Consider the following 27992-nt stretch of genomic DNA (forward strand, 5'->3'; position numbering starts at 1 on the left):
GATTTAGTGGGACGGGGCAGCAGAAGACAAAAGTCACTTGGCGGGGCTCACCCACCAGGGCCGAGGCTCTGCGTGGATGCTGCGTGAGGCGACTGGCGCGTCACCTGTTGAAACCGCAGCTGCCTAACGTCAGAATCTAAATAGGTGTATTTATACTGCACGGGGTCAGAACGTTACAAAACAAACAGTACAGAAACAACGATAGGAGTGCAAAGTACAGGAATGGTAAACAAATCACTAAAACAAAAACGTTTTTATTTTACCAGGTAAAGCCCACTGAGCTACTAGCTTCTTTTTCAGAAGCGACCTGGCCACAAATGATAGCTCACCGAAGTGGCTTACACTGATTATCGTGATCGCACGCAAACCATAAACCCTCAGCATTGTTTCCCAGGCTACAGCTTGACAAACTCACAATCGATTTAAAACTTTCGTGACTGCAGGGATTCATCTTCTTGGTTCTTCTGGTAAAGTCACGTAGAAGGGAAATAATAAAATAATAAAAATAAACATAATGAAATACAATTCTCACGACGTTTCGGCCACAACGCAAGCAGACACTGTCTTTCCGACAGCTCTGTTCTTCACCTGAGGACGGCTGCTTGCGTTGTGGCCGAAACGTCGTGAGAATTGTATTTTATTATGTTTTATTTTTATTATTTTATTATTTCCCTTCTACGTGACTTTACCAAAAAAACCAAGAAGATGAATCTCACAATCACCACCCACGTTGGATAACTTTTGTTGCATACGGTCCTGAACAATATGGTGAGCTAAGATATTTTTAAACAAGTTAAATTATCAGTACAGCACTCTTGACTTACCATTGGCACTTATGCAGACAGCAGCAGTTTCATTTCAAGCCTAGCAGCACTCGTTCAAAATTAGCACGGTCATGTACGTATGTATGTTGAACTTCTATTCACACCAAACGTAGCCAATGGTGCTAATTGGAGGGGCGGGGGAGTGGGGGGGTATTTGAGAGATTCTCACAGCTTTGGCTCGCTCCTCGCTCACTCGTGGGACATTCTCATGTTTTTCTCGACTTGCAATTGCGTCAAATTACTGTTGTGTTTGCATCCCTCTCCTGGTGCTTCACCTGAAAGAGTTGCCCCAGGTCCACACATTCTCACGTAAAGGAGCAGCCCTGCAATTTTGCTTCCTCACTCCATTGCTGCTGGAAGGGCCTCCAACTCGAGTGAACGCCACAAAAGCGAATGCCAGTCTACCCGTCCACGTGTGCCCAGACGCGTTAGAAGAGACGGGCATACCCACACTTTACCCCACCACACGTGACCTGCTGACTGACTAAATGTGGTGGGACACATTTATACTGACAGGGGGGCAGAGGTGGTGGGGGCGGGGGGGGCTAAGTAGAGAGTGGTTTAGAGCCTCACTTTGAGGTTTAGCTTTTTAGATGATTTTATTTTGTCGATAACTCGAGAGACTAGGATAATCTGATTTGCAAGAGCGACCTGGAGCGACCTGGGGCATTCGCCTGCCAGTAGGGTGCCCATGACACAGCACACGAAGGCCTACTCTTACGGACGACGTCAGGGTACATTTAACATCCACCGTGAGTGGAGCAGACGGTGCGTGTTATCATTCGTGACTGTTACACCACCGCAGTATTAATCGGTGGTGGGGGGGGGGGTCACCGGATTCGAGCCGTGATCCTCTTCCAGCTCTGGGCCCATGTCACTGCCCGTGGGGGCATTCGTGGGAAGTCGTCGAAACGAGCAATAAATGTACGACCAGTGTGGCTGTCAGCAGACATCACAGGAAGCTGTCTCACACGTGACAGTCATTCTGCAAGAGCTCGTCCGCCTCGCACCATTGTGAGAATGACCATTGTTTCCCCTCCACCGCCCCCCTCCAATTGCAGGCCCATGTGCTATGTTAAGCAACTGGACATCCCAGGCTATGGTGAGAGGACTAACGTGTCACCCGTGACACCTCGCTCGAACCTTACCAAGGAGTTGGAGAAGTACTCCGAGAGTGTGTATGAATATCCAACGTTCGACGTGCCCGATTTTGGAAAGTGTGCCGTACTATCCAAAGGACCCGAGCGGGAGTCTTCACCTCTGACTTACACAGGTGAGTCGCGGATTCTTCGCTTCACATATGTCACTGCACCGCTCACTCTGGCCCTACAACTGGGGTTGCTCAAATATGGCGATACTATTATATAGCCTATGTATGTTGAACCTCTGTCGCACCGTACGTAGCCAATCATGCTAATCAGAAGTCCAAATATCAGATCCACAACAATCCGAAGTCTGCATTATCCTCATATCATAATTATCGATGCTCATTTTTTTTTATCAGATTAAAAACACATCAGATTTCAAGGAAGTTGAAAATAATGGGGTAGAAGAGGAGTTCACAACCAAAAAAAGATTTTCTACATCTAATTTTATTAAGGCTATGAACCGACAGCAGAATACTCAGAGAGAGTGTTTTAAACATTTTATGAAGACATGAGAGATACCATCCACTTATTCTCTATTAGCTGACTGTAAAAATACGACCTACAGAAGTTTTATCAGGTGATTGACAAAAGGATGCAAACAATTATTTTACGATTGTTGGTGGCATAAAAAAAATGACATTGGATTGAAACTCAACACAAAACGTAATCGAACCTGGAGGCCCGAGTTCGATGCCCGCTCACGGCCAACACCAGTGACAATTATTTGAAACGGTCCTGGGCCTCCCTTAGGTCGATTCAGCCTCAAATGAGTACCTCGCTGCGATGTGTTCAAACATCGCCACTGGGGCGACAAAGGCGGCCGGACTTGGCGCTGATCACCCACGCCCCTCGTGTGCCATGCCGGCCTTCATGGGTACTACGGCACTTGCCCCAAAATTTCTGTTGAGGCTACACGGGATACCGTCGTCTTTTATCCGCGTGCGCAGGTGACCACTACGTAAAACCGCTGGCTTCGTGCAGCCCGGCGGACAGCGGCTACCCGCCGAGCTGCAGCCAGCCGGCCAGCTTTGACTACATTCACGACGACGAGGCGGCCCACATGGCCGCGACAGCCATCATCAACCTGTCCACGCGCTGCTGGGAATCGCCGCAGCCGCTCTTCAGCCGCAGCCAAGAGCTCACACCCACGCAAGTACGTCGCTAACACCTCCTCGGCCTAATGACCTTGCATCCCGCGGTGGCGGGATGTTAACCACCTCGCCTCTGTCCACCCAGCATGATAAAGTGGCTCACAACAGCTGTTTGATGAGCAGGTCGAATAGCTGTGGTGTGGCACCACGGTGGCGAGATGTTTACTCCCTTGCCTCATATACAGGACGTCGTGGGTTCGATCCCGACCCTGACACCTGTATATTTCGAATTTGCATATTCTCCCTGTGGTCGCGTGGATTTTTCTCCAGGTCCTCTGGTTTTTCCATCCAAATTTAGAAACATGCGTTTATAGTAGTTGGCTGCAATAAATTGCCACGTGAAGAACACGTTTTTGAGCTCGCATTTGTGGCCAGGTCGCTTCTTTAAAAAGAGCTACATAGCTTATTGGGCCTTACTTGGTAAAATAAAAGTTAGTTTTTAGTTTATTTGGGTTAATGGCCCAATTTCAAGCAACTGCTGGATAAAGGTCTTTCCATAGCTGTGTCGGCCATTGGTTTTGTTTGACCATACTTAACACGTAGGCTTTCCCGACCAATATAATTCATAATATAGGTTTTTGGGTCAAATCTCTTATGCAGAGTCAGCCGCTGGACATGGGCGAGAGAGGGAGCATGGAGCTCAGCTTGAGCCAGAACCGGGAGCTGGTCGGTGGAGGCGGTGGCGGTGGCAGCAGCTTGGTGGGCTCGCCGAGCCCGTACTCCCTGCACAGCCCTGGCGCCAGCCTCCTGGGCGGCGGGGGGCGCGCCTGCCTCCTGGCCGACGCTCACAACCCGTGGGACACCCCCGGGGACTACCCTCCCCACACGGGGAGGCCCATGGAGGCGGAGCCGCAGAAAGAGGTACACAGTCCGTTCTCCTGTGACGCGTCGTTGTAGCACGACGCGAATCGGATGTAACGCGATGACTGTATTAGGGAACACGTTTTTTTTTATTAACGCGGATGCAAATTGGGTTCAACGCGATCCAGTGAGCGGAACTACGTCGTGCGAGTAGGAATAAGCGGTCGTACGGCTGCCTTGATGTAGCGTCGCACAAGGCGGGATGCTGCTGGATGCTTCTAGATGCTACCCACGCACCCTCGGTCTTTGTTCAGCCTGCGTACGCATCTCAGGTGTTATCGCAGGCGTTATAGGAGAACAGACTGTAATATAGCGACACCACTGAATGCACAAATGGAGAACTAAAAACTCTCCAGTAGTCTGCGACTTGTGGTCATCCAAAACAGAACGCACAACGTATAACGACACAATGGCTCGATCAACAAATATGAAGGAGACATCACAGCGATACACTCGGCTGCTCTTGACGCGGTTATCTGGCTTGACCACCTAAGTGTGAAATTGTGGTTGTTGCTCTGCATCTACATCAGCCGTACGAAAGAAGAATGCGCAGGATGCACGGTTAGGGTGGAGTGGGGGGGGAGTGCGTGATGAATCAATTATAAATTAATATTTCTATGTTGTGTTAACTGTAGAGGAAAGTATACATACATTTAGAAATCATCATCTGCCATGATCCATCCACTGCTGGATGATGGCCTCCTAACTCAGATTGTGTTGCTCCATCCCGTCGGTAGACATGCTCTTGGACGCGTTGCAGTCTTTGGCTGCCACTCCGTCATTGTTCTCCGTCATTGTTCTCCGTCATTATTCTCCGTCATTGTTCTCTGTTATTGTTCTCTGTCATTGTTCTCCGTCATTGTTCTCCATCATTGTTCTCCGTCATTGTTCTCCGTCATTGTTCTCCGTCATTGTTCTCTGTTATTGTTCTCTGTCATTGTTCTCCGTCATTGTTCTCCATCATTGTTCTCCATTATTATTTTCCGTTATTATGTTCCATTATTTTTCTCAATCATTGTTCTCCGTTATTGTTCTCGACCATCGTCCATCATCCCTTCTAGCGACGTGTCCTGCCCAAGCCCGCCTATGTTTCTTAACAGTTTGGAGAACGTCATTAACCTGCGTGTTCTCCAAGCCACATGTTCCTCTCTCTCTCTCTCGACGTAATTCCAAGCGTGCATCCTTCCATGCTTGTATGTATTATAAGTTGTATGTATTTTGGACTCCTTTCGCACCGTACCTAGCCAACCGTGCTAATTGTAAGTGTAGGGGGAGGGACAACAATCGATTGTCACTAAATGTTGCTGCTGCTGTATGACCACACCAGGTTGAAGACTTGCCAGATTTTATGGAGGAGAGGAGATATTCAAGAGAAATCAGCTTACGAGGACCCAAAGTCAAGAATGGTCATTGTAAAGATGGCAAGAAAGAGATTATTGCGTGAGTACTTATTTTTGTAATAACCAAAGTTATCCTGGTCACTGCAATCGCCCGCTTTCACATCCAATAAAAAAGACTTGTGCAGAAATTACCTATAAAGGGGACAGGCCAAGTTGGCATTGCATAAGCTGTAGTTTTATTTCAAATTCTCCTCTTTATTTGGATAAATTAAGTGTCCTACATATCAACAATCATGCAAATTGTATGGCCATTATCACACTCGGCATGACAAGCTCTCCATTGTTGCGTGTAAGTGCACTTCGATTGTCACACTCGGCTTGGCAAATATTGGTACCTGACTGAAAGCTTCGAGGCCTAGAGACAGACGAGGATGTATTTTGACCAAATGAAGTAAAGAGTACTCTTTGGACTGACGATTTAGCACAATGCTGGCATCACACCCGACTATTATGTATGTCATTCATATCGGAGAGTCTCATTATGCATTAACACGCAAAAACACCTATCTCCAAATTAGCTGAATAGACTAGCAAAGCGCTGGTACCCTCTTAAGATATGCACTAATAATAGTTTAGATTTATCACGCGCACAGCTTTCCCTCACTCTCGAAGAGAGAGAACAACTCAGAGCCACAAGGAACCAGAGACGTGCGTGGAGGCAGCCACGCGATGAGCCGGCGCCGACATTTACCCAAGCTCTGCGGCCCTCTATATATGTGCTAGGAAATCCGATGGCTCGGAGAAAACCAATGCGTACGAGGGGGAAACACTCTATCCCATACGGACGGAATATGTGGAGTACACATTTGCTGCCCTGTATACTCCTGGCGAGCCAGGGCATAGCACCACGACACCCATGGAAAGGGAATTTCACAACATATTTGTGTGTTGATCCAACAACCCTCGCCTCCACAGTGATGAATTACAGGTGTGCGCCACCACCACCACAAGATGGTGTTGCCAGGACAATTCCTGGCCACCTTTGTCTCACAAGCTATAACTTTGGCACAATGCACCAGGTCTTAATTATGAGGCTGAGTCAACCAAAAGGTGACTCAGACCAAGTTGAGATACCAGTGTTTGCTAGTTTTATGCATGCCTAAAACTTTTACTGAATCATAATAAACTGACCACTAGGAAGGCATGATAGGTTCAGCTCAGATTGTGTACCAAACAATTGTTCGTGCATACACTGAGGATGTCCTGCAGTCCCCAGTGAGGATCTGCTAGCTTCCTACAGACCATGGAAACTTTGTGGCCCTTGGGCAGTAGGTTGCACACCCGGGAGGTTGCACACCCAGGTCCAGATGTTCCTTTGAAAGAGGGAGCACATTGAGGAAGGAGCGTTGAAAAGAGATGGCATCATCTTCGCTGAAAAGACCTGTCATTCTGCCACCTTTTGGCAGAATGGTGGGAAAATAGTGGCATTAATGTTGCTCGTCATTCATCCATTCCTCCATGCCTGCTTTCTGTGACAGCGCCTAACATAGAGGGAACATCGGTTAAGTCCAAAGGAGAGATTTGGTCCACTCACTGGATTGAGTCTGTGGAGCTTTGCGTGTTATCTCGTCAGATGCATAGGTTTCCTCCAAGTACTCCAAACACTCATAAACGAAATTGGTCAAAATCTCAACACTGGATCATCTTAAATAATAGTTTTTAGGCTTTCCTGGGTAAATACTAATTACTGTATACTTTTGCATACCTCGGTGTTCATACTACTTGTTGCGTGACCACATCGAGGAGAGATGATTGTAAGTAGGATCCAATACACACAAGGTCGCCAAGCTTCCTCACTATTTCACTGGATGAATAATTTGAAACCTTAGCAACCTGTGCCTTGTCGTTTTGCGTCTCCCCGGCAAAAGGCATTTACGCCAGTCGCCTACATGGTTTTGGCTGGCTGTGTGAATCTTTAGCTATTTCAGAGTCCTTCGCTTAATCACCGGGGATGGAAATCAAATTTAGAAATGGTAGTTTTCAGCCCTCCTTATATGCGCATGCCCTTCTCTGAAGCGTACAGAAGCGCGCAAATGGAAACACGTTTTCTGGAAATTTCGCATGTATCATTTGCCAAGGTCTTCGTTTCCTAAAGTCCTTGTCACGTGCACTCTTTGTCGGACCTTCATCTGATGCTTTGGGTGGCATTCAAAGTTCATGTAACAATGGTAGGACTCGCCCTGGGTTGTGGGCGCTGAGCAAAGCCACTTTACGTTGCGCTGTGCACCTGTTTGTTGCACCTCACGGAGGCTGCCAACAGCCGGGCCCTCGGTCCGCGGCTTTAAGACATCAGCTAGCGAGCGCCTCCACATTCCTTGCTCAGCTGTGTCATCTTGAATCTAAGCTACGTGCCAGTGCAGCCTGCCTTCGTACATCAGAAAGTGTGGTTACCAGTTACCTGGTTTGTATCCACTGATTATTTCTAGGGCCCCTAGCAAGAAGCCGAGATGCTTGCTGGCAGCGTTCTAGTAAAACATTCAACTGTTCTCTTCTGTGTATGTAACTTTCAAACAGTTCATTACCAACTGAGAAAATGGCCTTGACCTGTACCCAAGAACAAGAGATGATTTGGCCAAGCAAGAATGAGCGAATTATACTTAGAAACGTACACGTATATCGACGCACAGATTCAAGTCTAAATGCAATTTTCTGGTGGTAGAATCATGTTTGTTTTTTGGCAGTTGCCCAACTCCAGGGTGTGATGGAAGTGGCCATGTCACTGGGAACTACGCATCACACAGGAGGCAAGTGGCACCTGTAGGGTACCCAACGTAAACCAACGGAGAAACCGAACAGCACAACCACCACCATCGTCATCGTCGTCGTCACACTCACTGTCGCCCACCCCGTCACTGTCCTATTTCCATTATCATCAGCATCATTCAAAATTGCAAACTGCATAATTTGCAAACTGCTGTGCATATTATATCGACTTGTTCATATGTTAACATTTTGGTGTTCTGGTTCAAATTTGATATCTGTGCATTGAAAACTGTCATGTTAATTAAATGACCAGGCAAACTTATAACGATTCTACGAGGAATGGGATGGATCCATCAGCCAACAAGCCAGATGTAGATTATTTCCAAATCCTACTTGATCCACTGTGCCCACAGCTAAATATGAGCACTTCTGATTCTCAGTATGATAACAAGAGTAATGAAGCATATTAAAACTGTAACCTTAGTACCTTTCTAAAAATACACATACAAATCTAGAATACTTTAATATGCGGCTAACATCTAAAACCACATATACCATGACATGATACTGTACACACATTGTACACAAACACTCAAACACAGGTCATGGACATTGGTATTACATAAAACAAACTTGTACCTTAATTTATATATATGGTAGGGTTCCTCTTATTTATCTTGAAGTGGGGTATGACTTTATAGTTATGTTTACACAATTCTAAGACAAGAGACATTGCACTTGAATTATTTCTAATTATCCATGAGCCATGTTGGTGGTCCTAGTTTACTCTACACCACACCGTAGGTGTGCTGGATATGGGGCAATGATAAGACCATGTACAATAAATTATTTAAAGACTGACATTAATATTTCACAGTCCCCCAAGGCTCATTATATTTATCGCGAGAGCTCACGATGATGTGAGATCGATACGAAGGACTCTCCTAGCCCAGTTCGGACATGCGAAAACACGGGTGAGACGAGACGATTTTATTTTTGTCCTGCCCTTCTTTGCAGACGAATGTGGGGAAAGCAAAGGGCCTTCAGTCTGTGCTCCTTGTGTGCTCAACGCGTCTTGTATTCATCAATGCGACATCGCCCCCCACACCCCCCCCCCCCCCCCGGCGAATTGCATCGCTCCGTCTCTACGCATAATTAGCAAATCCTCTCGCTCTCCGGAGACAAAGGTGGATGATCAGATGACAAGTTACAAACAGGCAGCTTCACAGTTGTTTTTTAAATAGCAAATGTGTGTTTAGTTATTTATTTCCAGTGCGTGGTGCGGTGGTGAGCTTAACCACAATTCCCAAAATACCCTTCCTGGGCACAGCTGGCAGCGCCGCCATTTTGTGAGTGGTGTTGCTGACTGACTCGATGGCGGCGGCCGCTTCTGTGGGAGGGTGGGGTGGGCAGAAGCCAGGGGGGTCAGGGAGGCAGGCAACGCCGGTCCAAGTGATGCACTGCATTTTTTATATCTTCGGGCAAAAGAAAATTGTGCAGTTGGAGAACGCCCTGTAGCAGAATGGGGATAATGCACCCTCACTTTTGCATGGTTTTGATTCCTGTTTAAGGAAAACAATTCAAGGTGTTATGCCTAACGCATTTAAACATTACTTAATACATTCAGCATTCATTAGCGTCTGCTAAGCATAAATTCCATACTAAAGTTGTTTTTAATTGTAAATAAATTGTTAGCCCAAGTGTGTCATCCTTAGCCGTGATCTATTTACTGCTGGATGAAGGCCTCCCCAATCCACCACCATCACGGTCCTGTGATGCACAAATCACCTCGCTCCTCGCACCGGCTGATTCCAGTGCTCCATCTCCACAATGGTGCCCTCATGGGCTTGGTCTTCCCTTGGTAATTAGACTCGAGCCCATCTCGTTACCGTCTCGTCCAAGCCCTCCGACCGTAACAGTCAATATGCTGTCTCTAATTTGCATTTTCTGTCCGATCCATGGGTGTCCTTTTCCATCTCTCCGTGCAATACCATGCTTCTTTATGCACTTCCCAGCTTTTGTTACATTTTCTTCGTCTAACCGTGACCTGATCCCTCTATGTTTTGCACAATACAATGCGATACAACTTATCATACGTATAGGCAACTGCATCTCAATACGCCGTACAGAAAGTCGGACCTCTGGATCACAGGTTACACAGGGAAAAATATGTTTAATACAAAGACAAAGTTCCCTCGTATAGCCTTATCATACTGTTGGGGAAAGTGCTGTTAGCAAGCACCTATCATGGATGGCACAGCACACGAGGGGGTGGGTGGCCAGAACACACACAAACGCACGTCGTATATACATACAATAATTGTGGCCAGTGATGGACAAAAGAGACGATATAATCTTTCATCCTAAACTTAAACAGCAATAGTAGGCAGTCAGCAGCATGGATGGTTGAGGAGAGAACATTCTAGATTATAGAGCAGCAGCAGAGAGTGACCTCTGACTGAGCAGAGGTCATCTCAGGGTTTCAAGAAGAGGCTCTGATTGCAAGAGTGGAGATCACACCCGGCCGGGATGGGGGTAGAAGTGAAGGCAGTGAGAGCGGTCTTGTAGTCGATTTATACCACTGGATTGAGAGCCATCGAAGGGAAATGAGGATTGAGGTGATGCGGTCTTGATTACGAGCGCGGGTTAGGAGTCTTGATTGACTTGAGGCCGTAGATGAGAGCGTTGCGGCTCAACGCAGTCGCTGGGAAAAAGAAGTGGAGGATGCGGGAGTTGTTTGTGTAGGTAGGAGGTACGGCGTCCTACACACCTGAGGGATGTGGGAGGAGAGAGGGAGGAGGTCTTTGAATCAATGAGGACTCCAAGATGTTCTTCATACATTTTTACTCTTTCCCCAATTCATCCCGTCCGTGACTCTCAGCGTCGCGTCGCAAGACGAAGCGTGCGTTCAAAATCATCAGTAGGTGTTTTTATACTGAAGGAATCCGATGAGCTATAAAGCTCTTTTTTCACAGATGTCCAGTCGGGGTGGGTAAGAACGTTACAACCTCTCGTGTTAGAGAACAGGCCACGGAAGCAGACAGACACGCTTACTAAAAGTATATTTTTTATCAAGCCCCACTGAGTCTCAACACTATTTGCAGGAGGGTCCTGCAGTTAAAGGGCACTGGTATCTTGTGTGTTTCCCGATTAAGCTATACGCGAGTAATTTTTCTAATTTGGTCATGTTGGACCATGACGCCAGCACACGATGGCTTACTACTTTTTTTCAAAAGACGTCACGCGATCTGTAATGTTCACTGTAAAGCAGACGGCACGTATTGTATGGTTAATACGCCCGCACGATTAACCAGGACGGCCTCTCAGGTTCCAACCGTGAACCTCTGCAACAAGCTGGTATAAACTGAACCGTATGTCACCGCTCCGGCATCATGGAGCTGCCTCTCAAAATCCTATCAAGTCATCAGTGCCCCCCACATTCGAAGGCAGGACTTCCCCAGCCGCTCAGCATACGAGAGGAACATTCGCCACACAACAGTCAAAACTGATCTTTTAATTCTCTGAGCTGCAGTTGATCACATTTCAGCGGGGTACAGCATTTACGATGTGCCTGTGAAGTCGTTGACGCCTGGGCTGAGACCACCAATTCGCCACACCTGAGCGACGATCCGGTTTAATCACAGGGCAAGCTGCCTGGATTCGAACCCAGGCTTCTCGGTGGCTGGCAGCTCTTGAACCCTCTTGGGCGATGCGTGTTAAGCATCGCCCCCCAGTGTCCGCCCTCCGTAACGACTGCGGCTCCAAGCGAACGATGCCTGCCACCTTATTCGCGCTCGTGTTTGTCACCATTGGGCTCACGCGAGGAGGGTTGTCGTTAAAACCGTGGACATTATACATACGTGAGCGAACCCAATTAATTATGAATCTTGTGCGCGCCGCTTCATTATTTTAATGTCCCACCGTTGCAGGATTTACGTCGGGTTAAAAAACCACACGCACTGCAGCACTGCCTCGTTTTACTGTAAACCTTAAGGTGAGGTAGTATATACCGTATTTATACAGATTACATTACAAGATAGACACTGTAATTGTGTGTATTACTTGAACATATTGCGTGTATATATATGAAGACACGTAACATACTCTTTGGGTCTTTCGGTAAAGTCACGTAGATAAAAAAAATATTTTAAAAATCACGACGTTTCGATGGCAACACAATCAATCGTCTTCAGGTTATTATTTTTCTACCTACGTGACTTTACGGAAAGACCCAAAAAGTATGAATTCCTGCAGTCACGAAAGCTTTAAGTCAACACAGATAACACACATACTAAATACATGTATTGTACATATAGAGACATACTTAACACATATACAGTACTCTTAACCACGAAGACAACACTCCTACAATTGAAACTAATTTTACCTGTGCCCCGGATTACCCAACTCTTCCCATGACGTGCCAGTTAACAATTGGGCTTTGTGGGTAAAAAGACACAGTCGTCACAAATGGGTTGCACTGCCTTGCAACATAATAAGAGGAATTATATCCAGTACACGCAACAATGACGGTGGCCAGATCTTTAAAAAAAAGATCTCCGAGCTCACCAAATCCAGCCTCGGTTAATGTTTTAAAGCTGGTTTTAAACTGGTGCCAGGCCATCGTTTCACTAGTGTAGAGACAAAGGCGGCGTGGCTTGCGGCCGAGAAGACTCGGAGCATCGTTTGAAGACAGAGAAAGCAACATCCGCACAGCGTTATGCTGTCTATTCAATCTCGGGTTTGAGACTTAAAGATAACGCCAGGTTATCGATCTCGGGTTTGAGACCTACGCTGCCAGGGTCGGCTCGGGCTGGCCAAGAGGAGCAGAGCCCCGGGTATGGGAACTCCTTTCCCTCACGCCCTCCAAAGCCAACCCCATTACTCACGAAGAGTCGAGGGGATGGAGTGTTTAATGGAATCAAGTACACCCAGGCAGGTGCTTTGTATTTGTGGGGATGCTGATAGCGAGGTCACACATTATCGTGACGTGATCCAGCAGCAGAGACTCCAACTCCTTTCTCAGTGGGCAGTAACTTACCAGGTTGCAAGGCATGCGCTAACAACTACACCACCGATCTCCCCACATACAGCGTGTACATAAAAACGCGTGCATACATGAAGACATACACGTACATATAATTGTGCCCCACACCTACTCGTGCTCAAGCGTAACTCTGAGTGGCGTAAGTGCCAAAAAGTCATCGCACTTGCCCACCCTCCTTGTGAGCTGAAAGAGCATCCCCCTGTGTGGCTGGCCACAAAACGTCCTTGGATCCGCCAGGGATCTGGAAATGGATCTGGATCCAGGAGATCCCAGCAAAGCCACAGATCTGGATCCATCCCATTCCTAACGATGTAATACGTCAGCCAAGATATAATTTCAAAAGGATTCATGTTAATAAACACCCCTCAATGGGATTTTTTAAAAGTAAACATAGATTACTTCAGCATCAGATACAATTTTGTCACCTATACAATATCACAATTTGATATTTACGAATACTATACGACGATATTTCATAATGTAAAGGAGTATTTCAACTTTATGACTAGTTGTAATCTAAGCACAGATTTTTTTTTCTTTCTTTTATACGTCTGTTAATGTTTCCCATCTGTTAATGTAGGGGCAAACTGCAATGGATATAGTAAACAATGTAGTTTTATTTACAGTCTCTCTGGCTGCCCACTGGCAGACAAGAACATCAGGAGCATTATCACCTCCAACACTCAAGAGTTAAAGTAAGTCTGTGGACCTTCTGTAATTGTTACATGTAATACCACAGAGGGAAAGCAATAACACGTACCTTAATGGGCTATGCTGTGCCATTATACACACCTCTGTCTGCGCTGCAGTGTTGTAATAATTTGTTGTATCTGAAACCTTTTTGCACAACGTAGGGGGATGCCCTCATCCAGTAATGCGATTGAAATGGGAATATGCGTTATATGTAATTAACAGATGTTATTAACGTATGTAACAACTTTATTTGCAACGTTATTTTCGGGGGTAGGTAATTGTAGTTATTTAAAGATGGGAATGTAGATTGTGGTGGTATATTTACATGTAATGTTTTTTTTTCATTTTACTCAAAGATGAAACTCCTCTATATTATGGTTATAGCGACAACAATTTGCATCACTTGTACGAACGAGTGTGTGTGTGTAAACAGCAACCAATATGCAGGCCATTCACCAAAGCTAGAAAATCCACACTGGCACGCATGGCATTTGTTAGATACATCTTGAAGAAAAATCGCAACATAGCGTACATTGGCAGGAACAACGTGTTATGGCACTCAGACCTGAGTAATCATGTCAGCATAATAATAAGGCATTTATACCATGCCCTTCATACGAGGCCCAGTCTAAAGCACCGTATATTATGCACATCCTACACTTTTATTCACACCGCACTCAACTGACAAATGCAAATTCACCCAGGTAATGCATTCAACCACTCATCGCACTTCTCGGAAACAATATGCTGATTAAACATTCCTTAATAAAGGGCCGTATTTTTGGGGGGCCTGACTTAAAAAACGAGACATAGAGTTGCGTGACCGCAGTTCTAGAGGAAGAAGATGCATCCGAAATATGAGAGCAAATTTGACCGAAGCTCTGTCATCAACAGTGGCCAGATGGGTTTGGCAGGGCTGTCAGGAGGTACGAGTTTTCTGATTGCAGTGCCTGAGATGGTCCGTACAGAGTGATGAGTTCAGTGAAATATTCATATACAAATCCATTTTAACGTCAAGGTAGGTTGATGTGTTCTTTCACTGGAGGCAAATAAAGTTGCATAATTTGGCATTACGATCACACTTCCTGACTCGGCAAATGAGTCGAGCGACTTCATGTGGAACGTGTTTTAGTTGGTGCTGAGGTGAGTGAGCAAGACCGCAATTGTAACACATTTCAGTTGGGACATTAATCGGCTGGATGAACTAATGCGTTCATGGGGCATTTCTTCAGCTTTTCTATCAAGGAGTAACCTTTGGTAGGCAAATGCTACGTACACACGCAACGGTTTTGCAGGAGTATAGGATGTGATTTTGGAGTCAGTGTTAACGAACATGATTTTGTGATGAATTTACAATTCACTTTCTACACAATAACGCGTTAAATATACAAACATTAAAAATATAACATCAAATCAATATATGTACCAGCTGTAAAAGCTGGTACAGACACTGCTGTGTATTTGATTCATAGTTCACTTGCAGCGCTATTGCGAAGAAGCCTAATTAAGTGATTTGTTTACAATCAAGTGATGTTTGTAATAGCTTAGAACTTATTTACTGTTCACCAAATGTGAACACTAAAATAGTGTCAAATGTCCCCTTTTATTGGGTGCTTGTGGATAACTGTATTCACGCCATCATCATCATCAACCGACCTCTGTTCCAGCAAGTCGCCGGGTCGGTCAGTCAGCGTGCAAAACTTCTCCACATTCCTTTATCTTCTCAGGTCTGCTCTTGTCGCATCATGGGACTGTGAGCCATGGTGACGGCTCGGTGAGGTCTTCATCTAGCAAGGGCATACATCATGGCTGATGTGATGATGGCCGATGATGACGATCATCATTATCATCACATCAGCTCCTCGCCAAAGCACATCATCAGTAGCGTGAGGGGGCCCTGAGATCACTGGCGAGTCCGTCAGGGGCCACTGTAGACATTGTACCACATGGTGCATCGCTGATCACACACACCCATAGAGTAGGTTCATGATGATGAGCCACAGTTCGTGGGCTTTCAGATGCGCTTCTGCGGCTATCTGGAACGCTTTTCCTTCCAATATTAGGAAACCACTGGAGCTATGCATTTTCAATCATCTAGATTGAAAACTAATTTCTTTAGAACTGCTTTTTGTGTTTAGTGTGTTGTCCTTCCCCCGCACCTCGGATTAGCACGCTTGGCTAGGTACGGTGCGAAATAAGTTCAACATACATACATACACAGTTGTCCTTTCAATATCAAAACTTTTTCAGTACAGCCCTGCTTGGGATGTCTGGCCAATTCCTTATTGAGTATTTCACACGTAGGGTATCCTCAGAATTAAAACATGCCTAAAGGGATTCATACTCTTTATTTTTTTCGGTACAGTCACTTAGGTAAAAAATTAAAATAAATTAAATCACGACGTTTCGGAGGCAACACAAGCTTCCGTCTTCAGGTGGAACCGTCACAGCAAAATTACTGTATCAAGTGGGAAAAAACCAAAGAGTATGAATCCTTGCAGTCACGAAAACTTCAAATCTAGAATTAATGCCTAAAGGGAGATAATTCAGTGTATCTGCACATACAAGGCAGCGTCAAATTGGTGAACTCCCTCCTACATGTGTCTCACAGATGGGTCCCTCAGGCATGCAAAAGAGAACACACGATCTGCTAACCTCACCTCTAGACCACCGTATTACAGGCGTCCGCTACCGTGGTCAACTCTCTCAATGGGCTGCCACGTGGTTGAAGAACATCAAACAATTAAATAATACATTGGTGTCGATGGGGTCACAATGGCCAGAACGCCCGACGTAATGTGATATGTTTTGACTTAAAACTTTCGTGACTGCAGGAATTAATATTCTATGGTTCTTTCGGTAAAGTCACGTAGATTAAAATAAATAAAAATAAAAATAAAAAAAATAAAGTGAATAAAAATATCACGACGTTTCGATCGCAACACAAGCGGTCGTCATCAGGAACAGGGAGGTTAGCCTCTGAGGGCAAGATGTTTATAAAGGTTTAGAGATGGGCGGGGCAGCTAATGTTAATGTAGTAGAGGGCCCGACACCAACAGTCGGTCTACACCAATCAAAGAGCTGTTTATAAAGGTTTAGAGATGGGTGGGGCAGCTAATGTTAATGTAGTAGAGGGCCCGACACCAACAGTCGATCTACACCAATCAAAGAGCTGTTTATAAAGGTTTAGAGATGGGTGGGGCAGCTAATGTTTATGTAGGAGAAGGCCCGACACCAACAGTCGGTCTACACCAATTACATTCCTGTAGACAGAATGGCTCATTGAGCCATCTAGTCTCTTTTTTATTAGGACATCCAAGAAAGGTAGCATGCCATCTTTTTCTACCTCCATGGTGAATTTGATGACTGGGTGTATGGAATTGATGTGGTTGAGGAATTGGTTTAGAGCCGGTCGGCCATGTGGCCAGATGACAAACGTGTCATCTGCGTACCTCTTCCACAGGGATGGGCGTAGAGTGGATGCCTGAGTCGGACGCCATCCAGGCATTCACTCTACGCCCGTCCTTGTGGAACGTCGTGATATTTTATTCACTTTATTTTTATTTCATTGTAATTTTATCTATCTACGTGACTATACCGAAAGAACCATAGAATAGTAATGTGATATGGTTAAGTAAAGGGCACTGATCCACAGATATTGATCTCATTGGCCAATCAAGTGGCCAAACAATGGATATAAAATAATCATGAAAAACAATGGGGTTACACCTTCCTCTATAGGTCGGCAAAATGTAATGAATCCGGATGTCACAGCGATACAAAAGACATTAAGCAAAATACGGCAATGAATAAACGACATTTATCTCAAAGGACTTACACCTGGTTAAATATAGCACATGGAGAAATGGTGCATCTTAATGGCGTGTCACAGTTAAAGGTTGTTCAGAAAGTATGAATCTCATCGTGCCTTTGCATGGTTAAAGATGATCTCTCAGGCCCGTGAAACCTTGATTCTCAGAGCGACTGCGCCTGGTTAAAGCGCATCAAGAATGAATGCAACAGAATGGGATGTCATGGTTAAATAAAGGACATGAATAAATAATGTCATGGGCTCTGGTTAAATTGAGGACATAAAGAAGACGTGATTTTCAGTGAGGCTATTACTGGTTCAGAAAGTCACATGAAGAATTAATGCATCAGAATGGGATTTCGTGGTGAAATAAAGGACATGAAGAACCCTCGTTCAATAAACAAGGTGTGCAAATAATACATCTGAAAGGGGTCACACGTTAAAGCACGCACAGTACATTATAATAGGGTGTCAATGTTAAATTAAGAAATAATAAATATTCATGGGCTCTTAAATATAGGACATAAAGATAATAATATTCTCAGTGGGCTCTCATCTGGTTAAATAAAGTGCATGAAGGCCGTTTTTGGAGCTAGGTTTAGGCATTAAGGTAAATATATTGCTATGAAGGTGCCACCCTCCCTTTGTAATAATCCAATGATGTGGCTCAATAATCAATGCCATGAATGAGTACAATATATGTGCACATTACGAATTGATATTGTTTAGTATATTTTGCGCGAATTAAATTTTTGCTGATTGTTTCAGTATGTGGGTGTCGATAGGAAGGGCTTTGTATTTAGAGAGTAATAATGCTCATGCGGGATGGTGAGAAGGAGGTTCAGTTATACTGTGTTCACAGAGCAAGTTTGATGGACTACAGAAAGCATGCTGATAGTGTAGAGAGAGAGGTCAGCAGCAGTGTTGAGTTGGAGGCAGGCGTAATGTCTGTGTTACCGCATGGGTGACAGAACTCGACCATTTCTGGGTGAAAATATATTTTGTATTGTTTAAGAGCCACCTTGGTGGCTGCTTTACAAACTAATGGAAGTGTAAATATGACCCCTGTGTTTGGTGGAATATCAATGTAATGAGGGGGGTACAAAAAATGCACCAATTTACAAAGATGGAATCATCTGCTCGTATATTTATTTTCGTTTACAAGTTAACAATGTGGGGTGGCATCATCATTGTCCTGCTTTTATTATCTCTGTCCGCTTAAGGTGTCCGACCCCTGGCTGTGATGGCTCGGGGCACATCAGTGGCAACTATGCATCGCACAGAAGGTCAGTAGCTAACCCACATTTGTCATATTCAGTATGTAATATCTAAAGTGTTACATGTGCCGTTCGTTTTGTGTCGGTGAATGCGTAGCTACTTGCCGTCTTTTTTTTTATTTAATTGTCAGTCAGTATGTAGTACAATTTTAAGAACTAAAGTTACAGACATGTAGAAATGGGCAGAGTACAAATTTTCCACCACTTTCATTACCAACATTAGCCTCGATTTGAATAATCCATAAAGTCGTGTTTCTGAAACGGCCCTTCTTTATTCCGAGGGCCCTATTTATGTATTACTTAGCAAACGCTGTTGTGCGTGATTTCACAGTCGGCAACATATACACAGCGTTGAAACAAAGTCCTCAGGCAGACGTCAGCTGGCATAGCCATGAAGTCACGTGGCAGCCCCCTCCTCCTCCTCCTGCTCCAGCGCCTGGCTGCCCGGTGCACCGCCCTCGTACCTCACAGCCAGAGACAGCGAGCGCCCTTTCCCCCCCCAGCTCCGCACGTTCGCACAGCGGGCAGCTGTCCCAACGTAGGGCATAGAGGAGCTATGCCTGTATCATAGGGGACCTATGCTATAGCCATAGGGGACCTATGCTCTGCTATAGACAAATAGTAAATGTTACATCCTCTGCTGAGATTGCACATGATCCATAGATGGACATAAAAAAAAAATCTTGTCTCAGCAGGGTGCATGGCTGACTAAAACTTTAAGTTTTAATGATGTTGGTAGCCATGATCTCAGCTGACCCCAAGCTATTCAAGTAATCAGAACATAGGCGAAGCAGATGTATCCCTTTAGAAGAGGTTATATGAGAGCTGTTGAGCCAGTGCCCACTTATGGATTGTGTACATGGGTTCATGTCTAGTCGTGACCTCTGCATCCTAAATATGTTTACACAAGCAATCCCTTTTAAAACGAAGAGTATCGTGCCGTGTGGTGTTGTAATGCAGTCGGGCGGCACCGCGGTAAGAGCGCTTGACTCGCGTTTTCAAGATTGGGCATTCACATCCTGGTCAGGGGTTGAATCAGGGACTCCGCGGTGGGGAGATGTTATCTCCCTCACCTGGAGTGCAGGAGGTCGTGGGTTCAATCTATTGACCCTGACGACGCCTGTTCTGTATTTGGAGTCCTCATGTTCTCTCTCTCTCCCTGTGGTGGTCGCGTGGAATTTTTCTCCGGATACTCCAGTTTTGTCCCCCTCCACATTTAGGATCAACATCCGGTCATATTACTTGGCTGCTTCTATTAATACCCACGTGTGATGATGATGATGATGATATCAGCCACTTCGATGAGCTATCACGTATGACTAGGCGGGTTTTACCTGGGAAAATAATATAGTTTGGTTTTAGTTTTTAATCCCTCCGGGGTTATTGAAATTATTAGTAGTTTGGAGGAAGTCAAGAGTGTTCGTCCTGTGAAGGGACAGGCTCCCTGACTATCAAATGTGGATTTATCCCACTGGCTTAGGGTCTCCAATGAATAGAAGCCCCACTCACTGACCAGGGTGACATCGACTTTGCACAGATACAACTGCACCTTGATAAAAAAAAACCTCAAGTAAAAAAACTCACGTAATTGAAATCTGTGTTTATATCAACTCCCATGATCACATTACAAATTAGTAAGCCACGAAGATGGAATTTGATCCTAAAAAAATACTTGGTATTATTTCAGAAATTTGACTTTTATTAGACGTGTCTGAAAGCTGCATTTATTTTTTAAATCAAACTTGACATGAAACACGTTAGGAGTGAGGTGTGAAAAGGAGAGACAGGAGAGACAGAACAGAGTCAGTGGGAATTGGAATAGGGCAAGGAGACAGAATAGTGTCACAGAAAATAGAAATCTCGTGGGAAAGGTAAGAGGGAAGGTTCGTTGTCATGAAACTATAATGCCACTCTGTTCTTGTTTATATTTTTATTTGTTATGTTTCCATTGACATTTTTTCTGAGCCTTTTGTCAGTAATGGGAGGCAGACTCGCCTGAAAACTATGGCACGTGTCCTCTGTATGCACCGACTCCCGGCAATCGTTCCATTGAATTGGGCAACTGTATTTTAAGACACTCCGTGCCATTGGAGGCAAAGTCTCTTATTTAAACATTGTAATACATCATGTAACACTTGTACACTGCCTAGGAACTGTGGTCAATGAAGCATAGTTGAATGAATAATTTCACTGCACCACTGCACGTTTAAAAGTACAGTTAGTCTGCTCTCGAAACAAGCACATTCGATTGTCTTTCCCCCGCACCTCCGATTAGCATGGTTGGCTACATACGGTGCGAAAGAAGTTCAACATACATATAGTTGATGTGCAGGAGTGAAATGGATGGTAGCAGCACTAGGCCTTGAGGGATGGTGATGGCGTAGGGAGGCCTTCATCCAGCAGTGGATAAACAATGGTTGTTGCTGCTGCTGAAATAAAATATACTGTATATAAATTTTAAAATAAATATATAAATTTCCTTAAATTGCTCAATTAAACCATGTATCCTCACAGGGTGAAAATATTCCACAACACTTATGGACAAAACATTCATCAAAAATCTACATTACTCTCAAATACAACAACAAGGGAAGGGTAAGTGATAAAAAAATATGTATGAGCTGAAAAAAGGGAATTGTGGACATAAACAACAAATATATCGAGACAACGATTAATTTTATACGGTGGGAATATGCAGGGGTGGGGGGACGTGAGAAAGTAAACAGCCTTCAAGCTCAGAAGGAAGATGACGTCCTTTTTTTGCCTGAAAGAGGAGGGGGGTCAAAGAGGAGGAGGGGGGTTAAAGGGGGGGGGGCGGGGTCAAAGGGGAGGGGGGGTCAACTGGGGGGTGGGGTCAAAGGGGGGAGGGGGTCAAAGGGGGAGGGGTGAATGGTAGGGGGGTTCAACGGGGGGAGGAGGGTTAAAGTGGAGGAGGGGTCAAAGGGGTGGGGGGGGGGGCAAGTGAGGTGGCATCCACAGTGATGAGAGCCAAGAGGAGGGAGTTACAAGCAGCGCACACAGGGCAGGTGAAGGAGGAGAGAGCTCCCATTGAGCAGCACACATGACACTTTGCTAATCAGGGATCCCTAGGGGGTTATTGTACATCCACTGCAGGGCATAGAGTGCACGTTGTTGCTATAATGAAATTGCTAGGATCATTTGCTGGGATGAGTCTCGGCTAACTCTGTTGTCCTGGCTCTTTGTCTGTTCCTTCTGTTACTTAAGTTGTTGCCGTGTATGTCCAGAAGAACACTAATGATCACCACCATCGATCCAGAGTTCACCTTGCTGCCCAGCATCTCTCAACTCATGGAGACAGGCATCCAGGATACACGTTTACAACATCGATATTCTGCATTTTTGCCTTCACTATCTCTCGTCTTTAATCCACTAATGCTTTCATCTATGAACATCCCAATTTCCTAACTTACAAACTAGATTCGAAGCTTTCGTGACTCCAGGAATTACTCTTTGGTTCTTTTGGTAAAGTCACGTAGAAATAAATTCAATTAAATAATAATAGAATACGACGTTTCGATTGCAACACAAGCAACCATCATCAGGTACAAATGAATGAGAAAACAAACATAGTAAGCTTGGAAATATATTGCAATACAACACAGAGAGTCGGCCAACACAACAGTCAACACCCCACCTGGTTGATTACGTTCTTCCAAACTACACATAATCCGCAATGCCACTTGAACGCTTATCACTGCACCAATACACCGGATCACATTCCCTTCTCATGTCACTGTAGCCACCGCCTCTTGCCCTCCGCACCAACGCAAAGCCTTCTCTCATTACCTTGATTTAGCCCCAGATGTATCATAGGTGTCAGGAGATATTGATAAGTGGAAGAAAACTTGTTTATGAAGGCAATATTGTTACAATTACTGATGAATGTTATTGTAGATAATGCACGCGGGTTTTGGGGAATAAGAGGAATAGAAGTGTTGATTTAGGACATGGTTGTGATGAACAACATTGTTCACTTTGGATGAGGAGCTGGGGGATCGACGTTGCTGATTAGGAGACGGGTGTATGAGCCAGGAGTCACTACTGTGATTCTGCTCGGGTGGGAGAGTGGTACCTTCACAAGCAACTGGAAAAGGACACTGGCCCTTTGAATGTCGATACACATGGAGGACACTAGGAATGTCATGGCCGGATAACACAGGTGACTTGAAAGTTCGGCACAAAAATCGGCAATATTGTACTGTGAACATAATCGTGAGCAGGTTACAGTGGATGGGCAATGTCTGCAGAATGTATGAGAGCAGAGGTTTGAGACAGGAAATTGGAGATGTCATATCGAGGTTGGTGACTAAGATGAAGACCAGCTGGTGGGTTATAATAAGAGTGTGGTTGGATGTTGAGTGAGCAACAGGGGAGGGAATAAATGGAATGGCCCATGATGCCCACTTGACAGTGGCCTTGGCCTCTATGGACTGTGTACTCACGGAGCACTGAGGAGCTCCCACTTCGTAGCTCACCGAGCCACCTCGGCTGTTCACAGAGCAGGCCTGGCAGCACGCTTAGTGATTCCACACGGTGTAGATGCATTCAACACCTTGCCGGCTCACTCTGTATTTTGCAGAACAATTCTGTTCAGTTTGGAGCCGTGCGATGGGGACAAACTGAGACCGCTTTGGTTGATGCCGTGACCGTGGGGGGGGGGGGGGGGTTACGCCATCTTGTCGTGATGCTCGGGCAGAATCCATTGGTCTCACCCCTGACTTTTGGGAATAGCTTTTGTTCGAAAGCAAATTTGGGCTCTGCCTAATTACTTCGCCTGGTGGAATAACACCAAAATGCACTTGTAAACTGTACACAATTTGTTTGACAAACAGTTTTCGGTGCTTGCATTCTATATTGTGATAGAAATATCCCACTCAGCACTGCATTGCCACCTTTCCTCATGCGCACGTTGATGGCCAGTGGGACATGAATCGCGTAAACTGGATACCCACCTAAAAATCAACTCCTAGAGCCCCTCCAGAAGGCATTTGGCCAGACGTGTTGGAAGAGGTGTGAGTACCCACACTTTACCCCACCAAGCGAGACCTGCCAATCAATGACTAACTGTTGAAGACCAACCCATTTAAACTGCTGCTGGCAGGACCGAGATGGGGTGAGTTTCAGGAACTTGACCATTGTTTCAAACGCCTGCACGAGGCGATTGAACCAGACCGGCGACTTCTGGAGTGCAATCCTCGGTGTGCCCACCGTTACACCGGTGGACAGTCGTGGACGAAAACATCTCCAATTAAATGTTTTCAAAAAGAAAAATTTGAAAACAGTCCAAAAAAAAATCAGCGGACGGATCTTCCGTGGGGAGGGTATTTAGTAACGTGTACGCGCATTCCACGATGCTTCCTTGCAGGTGCCCTGTGCCGGGCTGCGATGGGCAGGGCCATGTGACAGGCAAGTACGTGTCGCACCGCAGTGCCTCCGGATGTCCAATCGCCACCAAGCGCCAGCACGAACGCTTTCTCAGCGGGCCGCAAGTGGTCCCTTGGAAGGCCAGCAAGGGAGATGGCGTCTCCTGCCCCACGCCGGGATGCGACGGATCAGGCCATGCCTATGGCAGCTTTCTCACCCACCGCAGGTAAGTTTGGCTTCATCTGTAAGTTACGAGGCTTTGGGAGCAACGTCACTGTGCTTTCTCGGGTGTATTGAGCATGGGACTTTTTTTGCTTGCGCTGATTGTGGCAATAAATATTCGTGATTGTAGACTTCGCCGAATTGCTGGGTTAAGTAAGATGTGACCGTAGACAATCTTGGCGAGATCGCTGTTGAAACGACAGAGATTCGGTCACGAAAATAAAAGTAGAAAAAAAGGAGCCAGCCCAGAGTTGCCACGAGGTCACCGGCCACGCAGCCCGCCACGCGCTCTGCTGGTCGCAACCTGACGCTTGTTTCTGAACATTTTATTCGTAAATTAAGTACGCTGTAACTAACTTATACACATAATTAGTTACCGACCGCAGAATACCGTATGCTACCTCGCACAACTTAATTAGTGCAAGATAGTATCGCGGCTAGAGTATTTAAAAATGTTTACCCTTCATTTCGTTTAAATTTTTTCGTACCTTTTCTAGCATACTCCAAATTCCGGGTCACCCGAGTCTGGCTTTGAGAGCTTTTACCGTACTCACCACTGTTTCCGAGCAATGCTTTATGAGACAAGCACGTACCGGCTGCTTTAGTAGACGATATGTTATCTCGATATGCATTTGTTTGGTGCAAATTCTATTGGTCAGGTGTATGAGATAACTTTAGTACTTAAATTAGAGTTGGCAGGGTCGAGTGACACGTTTAAAGCGCATTGAAAAACATAATTCTGAATCCTACTTTACCATCCATCCAACTCAGGTCAAATCGTAATATAGTAAATCAACAGTGTGATGGAAATGTCCCGCAAGAGACAACAACCATTTTTGGTGGACAGTAAATTTAAATATCGTCTCTTCCAGCCCTACAACTATGTCTGTGTGTACAGGCATATCCCAATAATACGTCTGAACCTACAAGTGAATATTACCTTTAGCTCATTATCCTCTCATTGCTAATTGAGAAATCCATTTTCCTGTCCATCGACTGAATGGAAGGACATGGCCACAAACACAAACGTTTGTAATTGAGGCATCATCCCAGGATCCTCTGCAGCCTGTGTTTCCCCGTAGTGTGGCGTCCATAGGGCAGCTCATACTGTATCACAACAGCACCCTGATTACAAGTATTATCATCATCATCAGAGTAAACCTCCACACACTTCACTTCCCTCGTTGGAGACAAGGTGAGCAGAGATGTGGTGCTTCACGTGACATCAGTGCTCAGCCACTGGCACCATGACCTGTGCATTGGGACAACTTTCTCCAATTTAGTTAGTTTTATTTGGGGGTAGCCCCACAATAAATATCTCAATTTTAGGACCTTTGGGGAATCCTTCAACTCACAACCTAAGAGCAGCGTTTGCCTCGTATTTCCTACAGAGATGCAGGGGAAACCTAAGGCACCATGAATCTTGGTGATGTTACCCACTTTTATTTTTGACAATGGGGATCTCTGCATGTTTACGGTTGATGGTGAAGTTCGCAACAGCTACAGCAGACATGGCATGAACGTCATCGTGGTCATGATACGGTGGCGAGATGTTAACTCCTTTGCCTGGTATACAGGAGGTCGTGGGTTCAATCCTGACTCTGACGCCTGTATATTTGGAGTTTGCATATTCTCCCCGTGGTCGCGTGGATTTTTCTCCGGGTCCTCCGGTTTTTCCCTCCACATTTAGAAAAATGCGCTTAGATTATTTGGCTGCTATACATTTCCGTGATAAGCCACTTCGTTGAGCTATCAAATTGTGGCCAAGTCACTTCTGAAAAAGAGCTCTATAGCTCAGTGGGCCTTACCTGGTAAAATTGAAAACATAGTTTAGTTTTAATAATATTTGATTTAAAGACCCACCATACAAATATGTTTTAAGGTTGGGAAGCACTGTTAATGAGAATAAATGTAAATCCCCTGTCAATTAAAGTCGTGTTACTTTATTGGTGTAAACGTACAGGACCTGCATCTCCTTTTAATATAAATCAACAGCACATCACCCGGAAGACAACGCTTATTTCAAGCGAAGGGTTATTTGAGTTTAGCAGTGTTCCTTCTTGCACAGTCTCAGGATTGGATGAGCACAAAGTAAGTCAGACTATACAGAACTCATACCTGTCAACCCAATCGGTTTAGCCGTATTCTTGTACAGGGAAATTGAGTGAACAAAAATGTTTGTCTATTTGATTTAGTTTTTCCCTTGTGTCGGATGAACGTTGATATTTATAAGGGCACGGGGTGACCAATAAGGTCTGAATTGGCCTGTAATAAGGGAGGCACTGATAAGGGGTTGATAGGTATGAGAAGTCTATTTTGAAATCCATGCATTCAAAGAATAACAAAGTACATTTTGATACGTTCGGTGGACATGGGAAAGTGTGTGGCATTGCTCGTGGTGTTTGTCATGTATGGTGCTCTATGCACGAATCTGTTTTCTCCTTCTCCCTGGTTTCTCATTTCTACAAAGTCAGACTGTACCTCCTCATTGCGTCACCCCGCTGGTGCAGTGTGGCACTGTATTCTAATTTGCAGAAATGTTAGTGAGAAGACTTATAATGCCAAACTTGGCAATTGCAGACAACGTTTAGCAGAGTTTTCTTGATTTTTTTGTTCTACGTTGAGCGCAATATACTGCAGTTGCTATGTTGTATTAAGTAACAAGAGTGGGGTTTTCCCCCCAACAAATATCTTCAAATTCGCAGCATATATTAAACAAAGTAACTGGCATTTTTCTTTGGCTTTTTCCTATTGGTCTTCACATCAACCACCACACGAAGCATATTACTTGGTTCATCAATGGCTATTGTATAGTTGTAATTGCAGAGCCAGAGATAAGCAACGTAGAACTCTAGGCCTGACCCTTGACGCTGCCACATATGGGATACCAATCAACATCCAGGCCATTTTTTGAGGCCCAAATTCGAAATTTATGATTTCCAGATCGTTCTGGATATCAGCATAGATTCGACTATATTTAATGCATGACAACTGTTAGCTACTGTAAGAGGTTTGGATCCCTGTGTAATAATGCAGTGCTCAAGTCTGCAATGTATTTTAATACAGCACAACAAAATATAAATGCTGAGATCTCAGAGGTAGATGTGCTGTATTCAGCAGAGAGATACGAGATGGATGGGAGATGTATTCACAAGAGCAATCTGAGGGTGGTGTGAGATATGCGAGAAATGTAAAACAATGTGGCAAGAGAAGATATTTGAGAATATACGGCGAACATTTGATATAGAACAAGTGCTTACGGTTGGTGAAAAGTTTGAGTGATGCCACGAGCCATATAAATGTATCCCCAGGGAGTAGTTGGGACAGCCCTGGTTTATCCACTCACCGCTGTGATTTGTTTTTAAAGAATAATATTACTACATGCAAAAAAGAGCACCCCTTTTTCTATTAAATTAATCCAAATTAAGGCGGCCACATTTTAATCTCGAAATATTGTTAAAACATCTCAA

The 27992-nt window shown here is 44.9% G+C and overlaps 1 protein-coding gene across 19 annotated transcripts in view; it reads left to right on the top strand.

The window, feature by feature from the left end:
• The window catches only part of LOC144932389 (myelin transcription factor 1-like protein), a 268350-nt gene that overhangs the window by 226899 nt on the left and 13459 nt on the right, over positions 1-27992 (top strand). For 10 of the 19 annotated variants that reach the window (XM_078856381.1, XM_078856370.1, XM_078856388.1 and 7 more), the window contains 9 exons: positions 1886-2097; positions 2920-3125; positions 3724-3984; positions 5312-5424; positions 8066-8128; positions 13761-13829; positions 18862-18924; positions 21430-21510; positions 24302-24526. In XM_078856381.1, coding sequence (XP_078712507.1) covers positions 1886-2097; positions 2920-3125; positions 3724-3984; positions 5312-5424; positions 8066-8128; positions 13761-13829; positions 18862-18924; positions 21430-21510; positions 24302-24526 — 1293 coding nt within the window. The remainder of the gene's footprint in view (positions 1-1885; positions 2098-2919; positions 3126-3723; positions 3985-5311; positions 5425-8065; positions 8129-13760; positions 13830-18861; positions 18925-21429; positions 21511-24301; positions 24527-27992) is intronic. The other 9 variants (XM_078856376.1, XM_078856378.1, XM_078856380.1 and 6 more) reach the window with 9 other exon arrangements.

Source organism: Lampetra fluviatilis, chromosome 5 (assembly GCF_964198595.1).
Source record: "Lampetra fluviatilis chromosome 5, kcLamFluv1.1, whole genome shotgun sequence".
In the NCBI taxonomy this organism is placed as follows: domain Eukaryota; kingdom Metazoa; phylum Chordata; class Hyperoartia; order Petromyzontiformes; family Petromyzontidae; genus Lampetra; species Lampetra fluviatilis.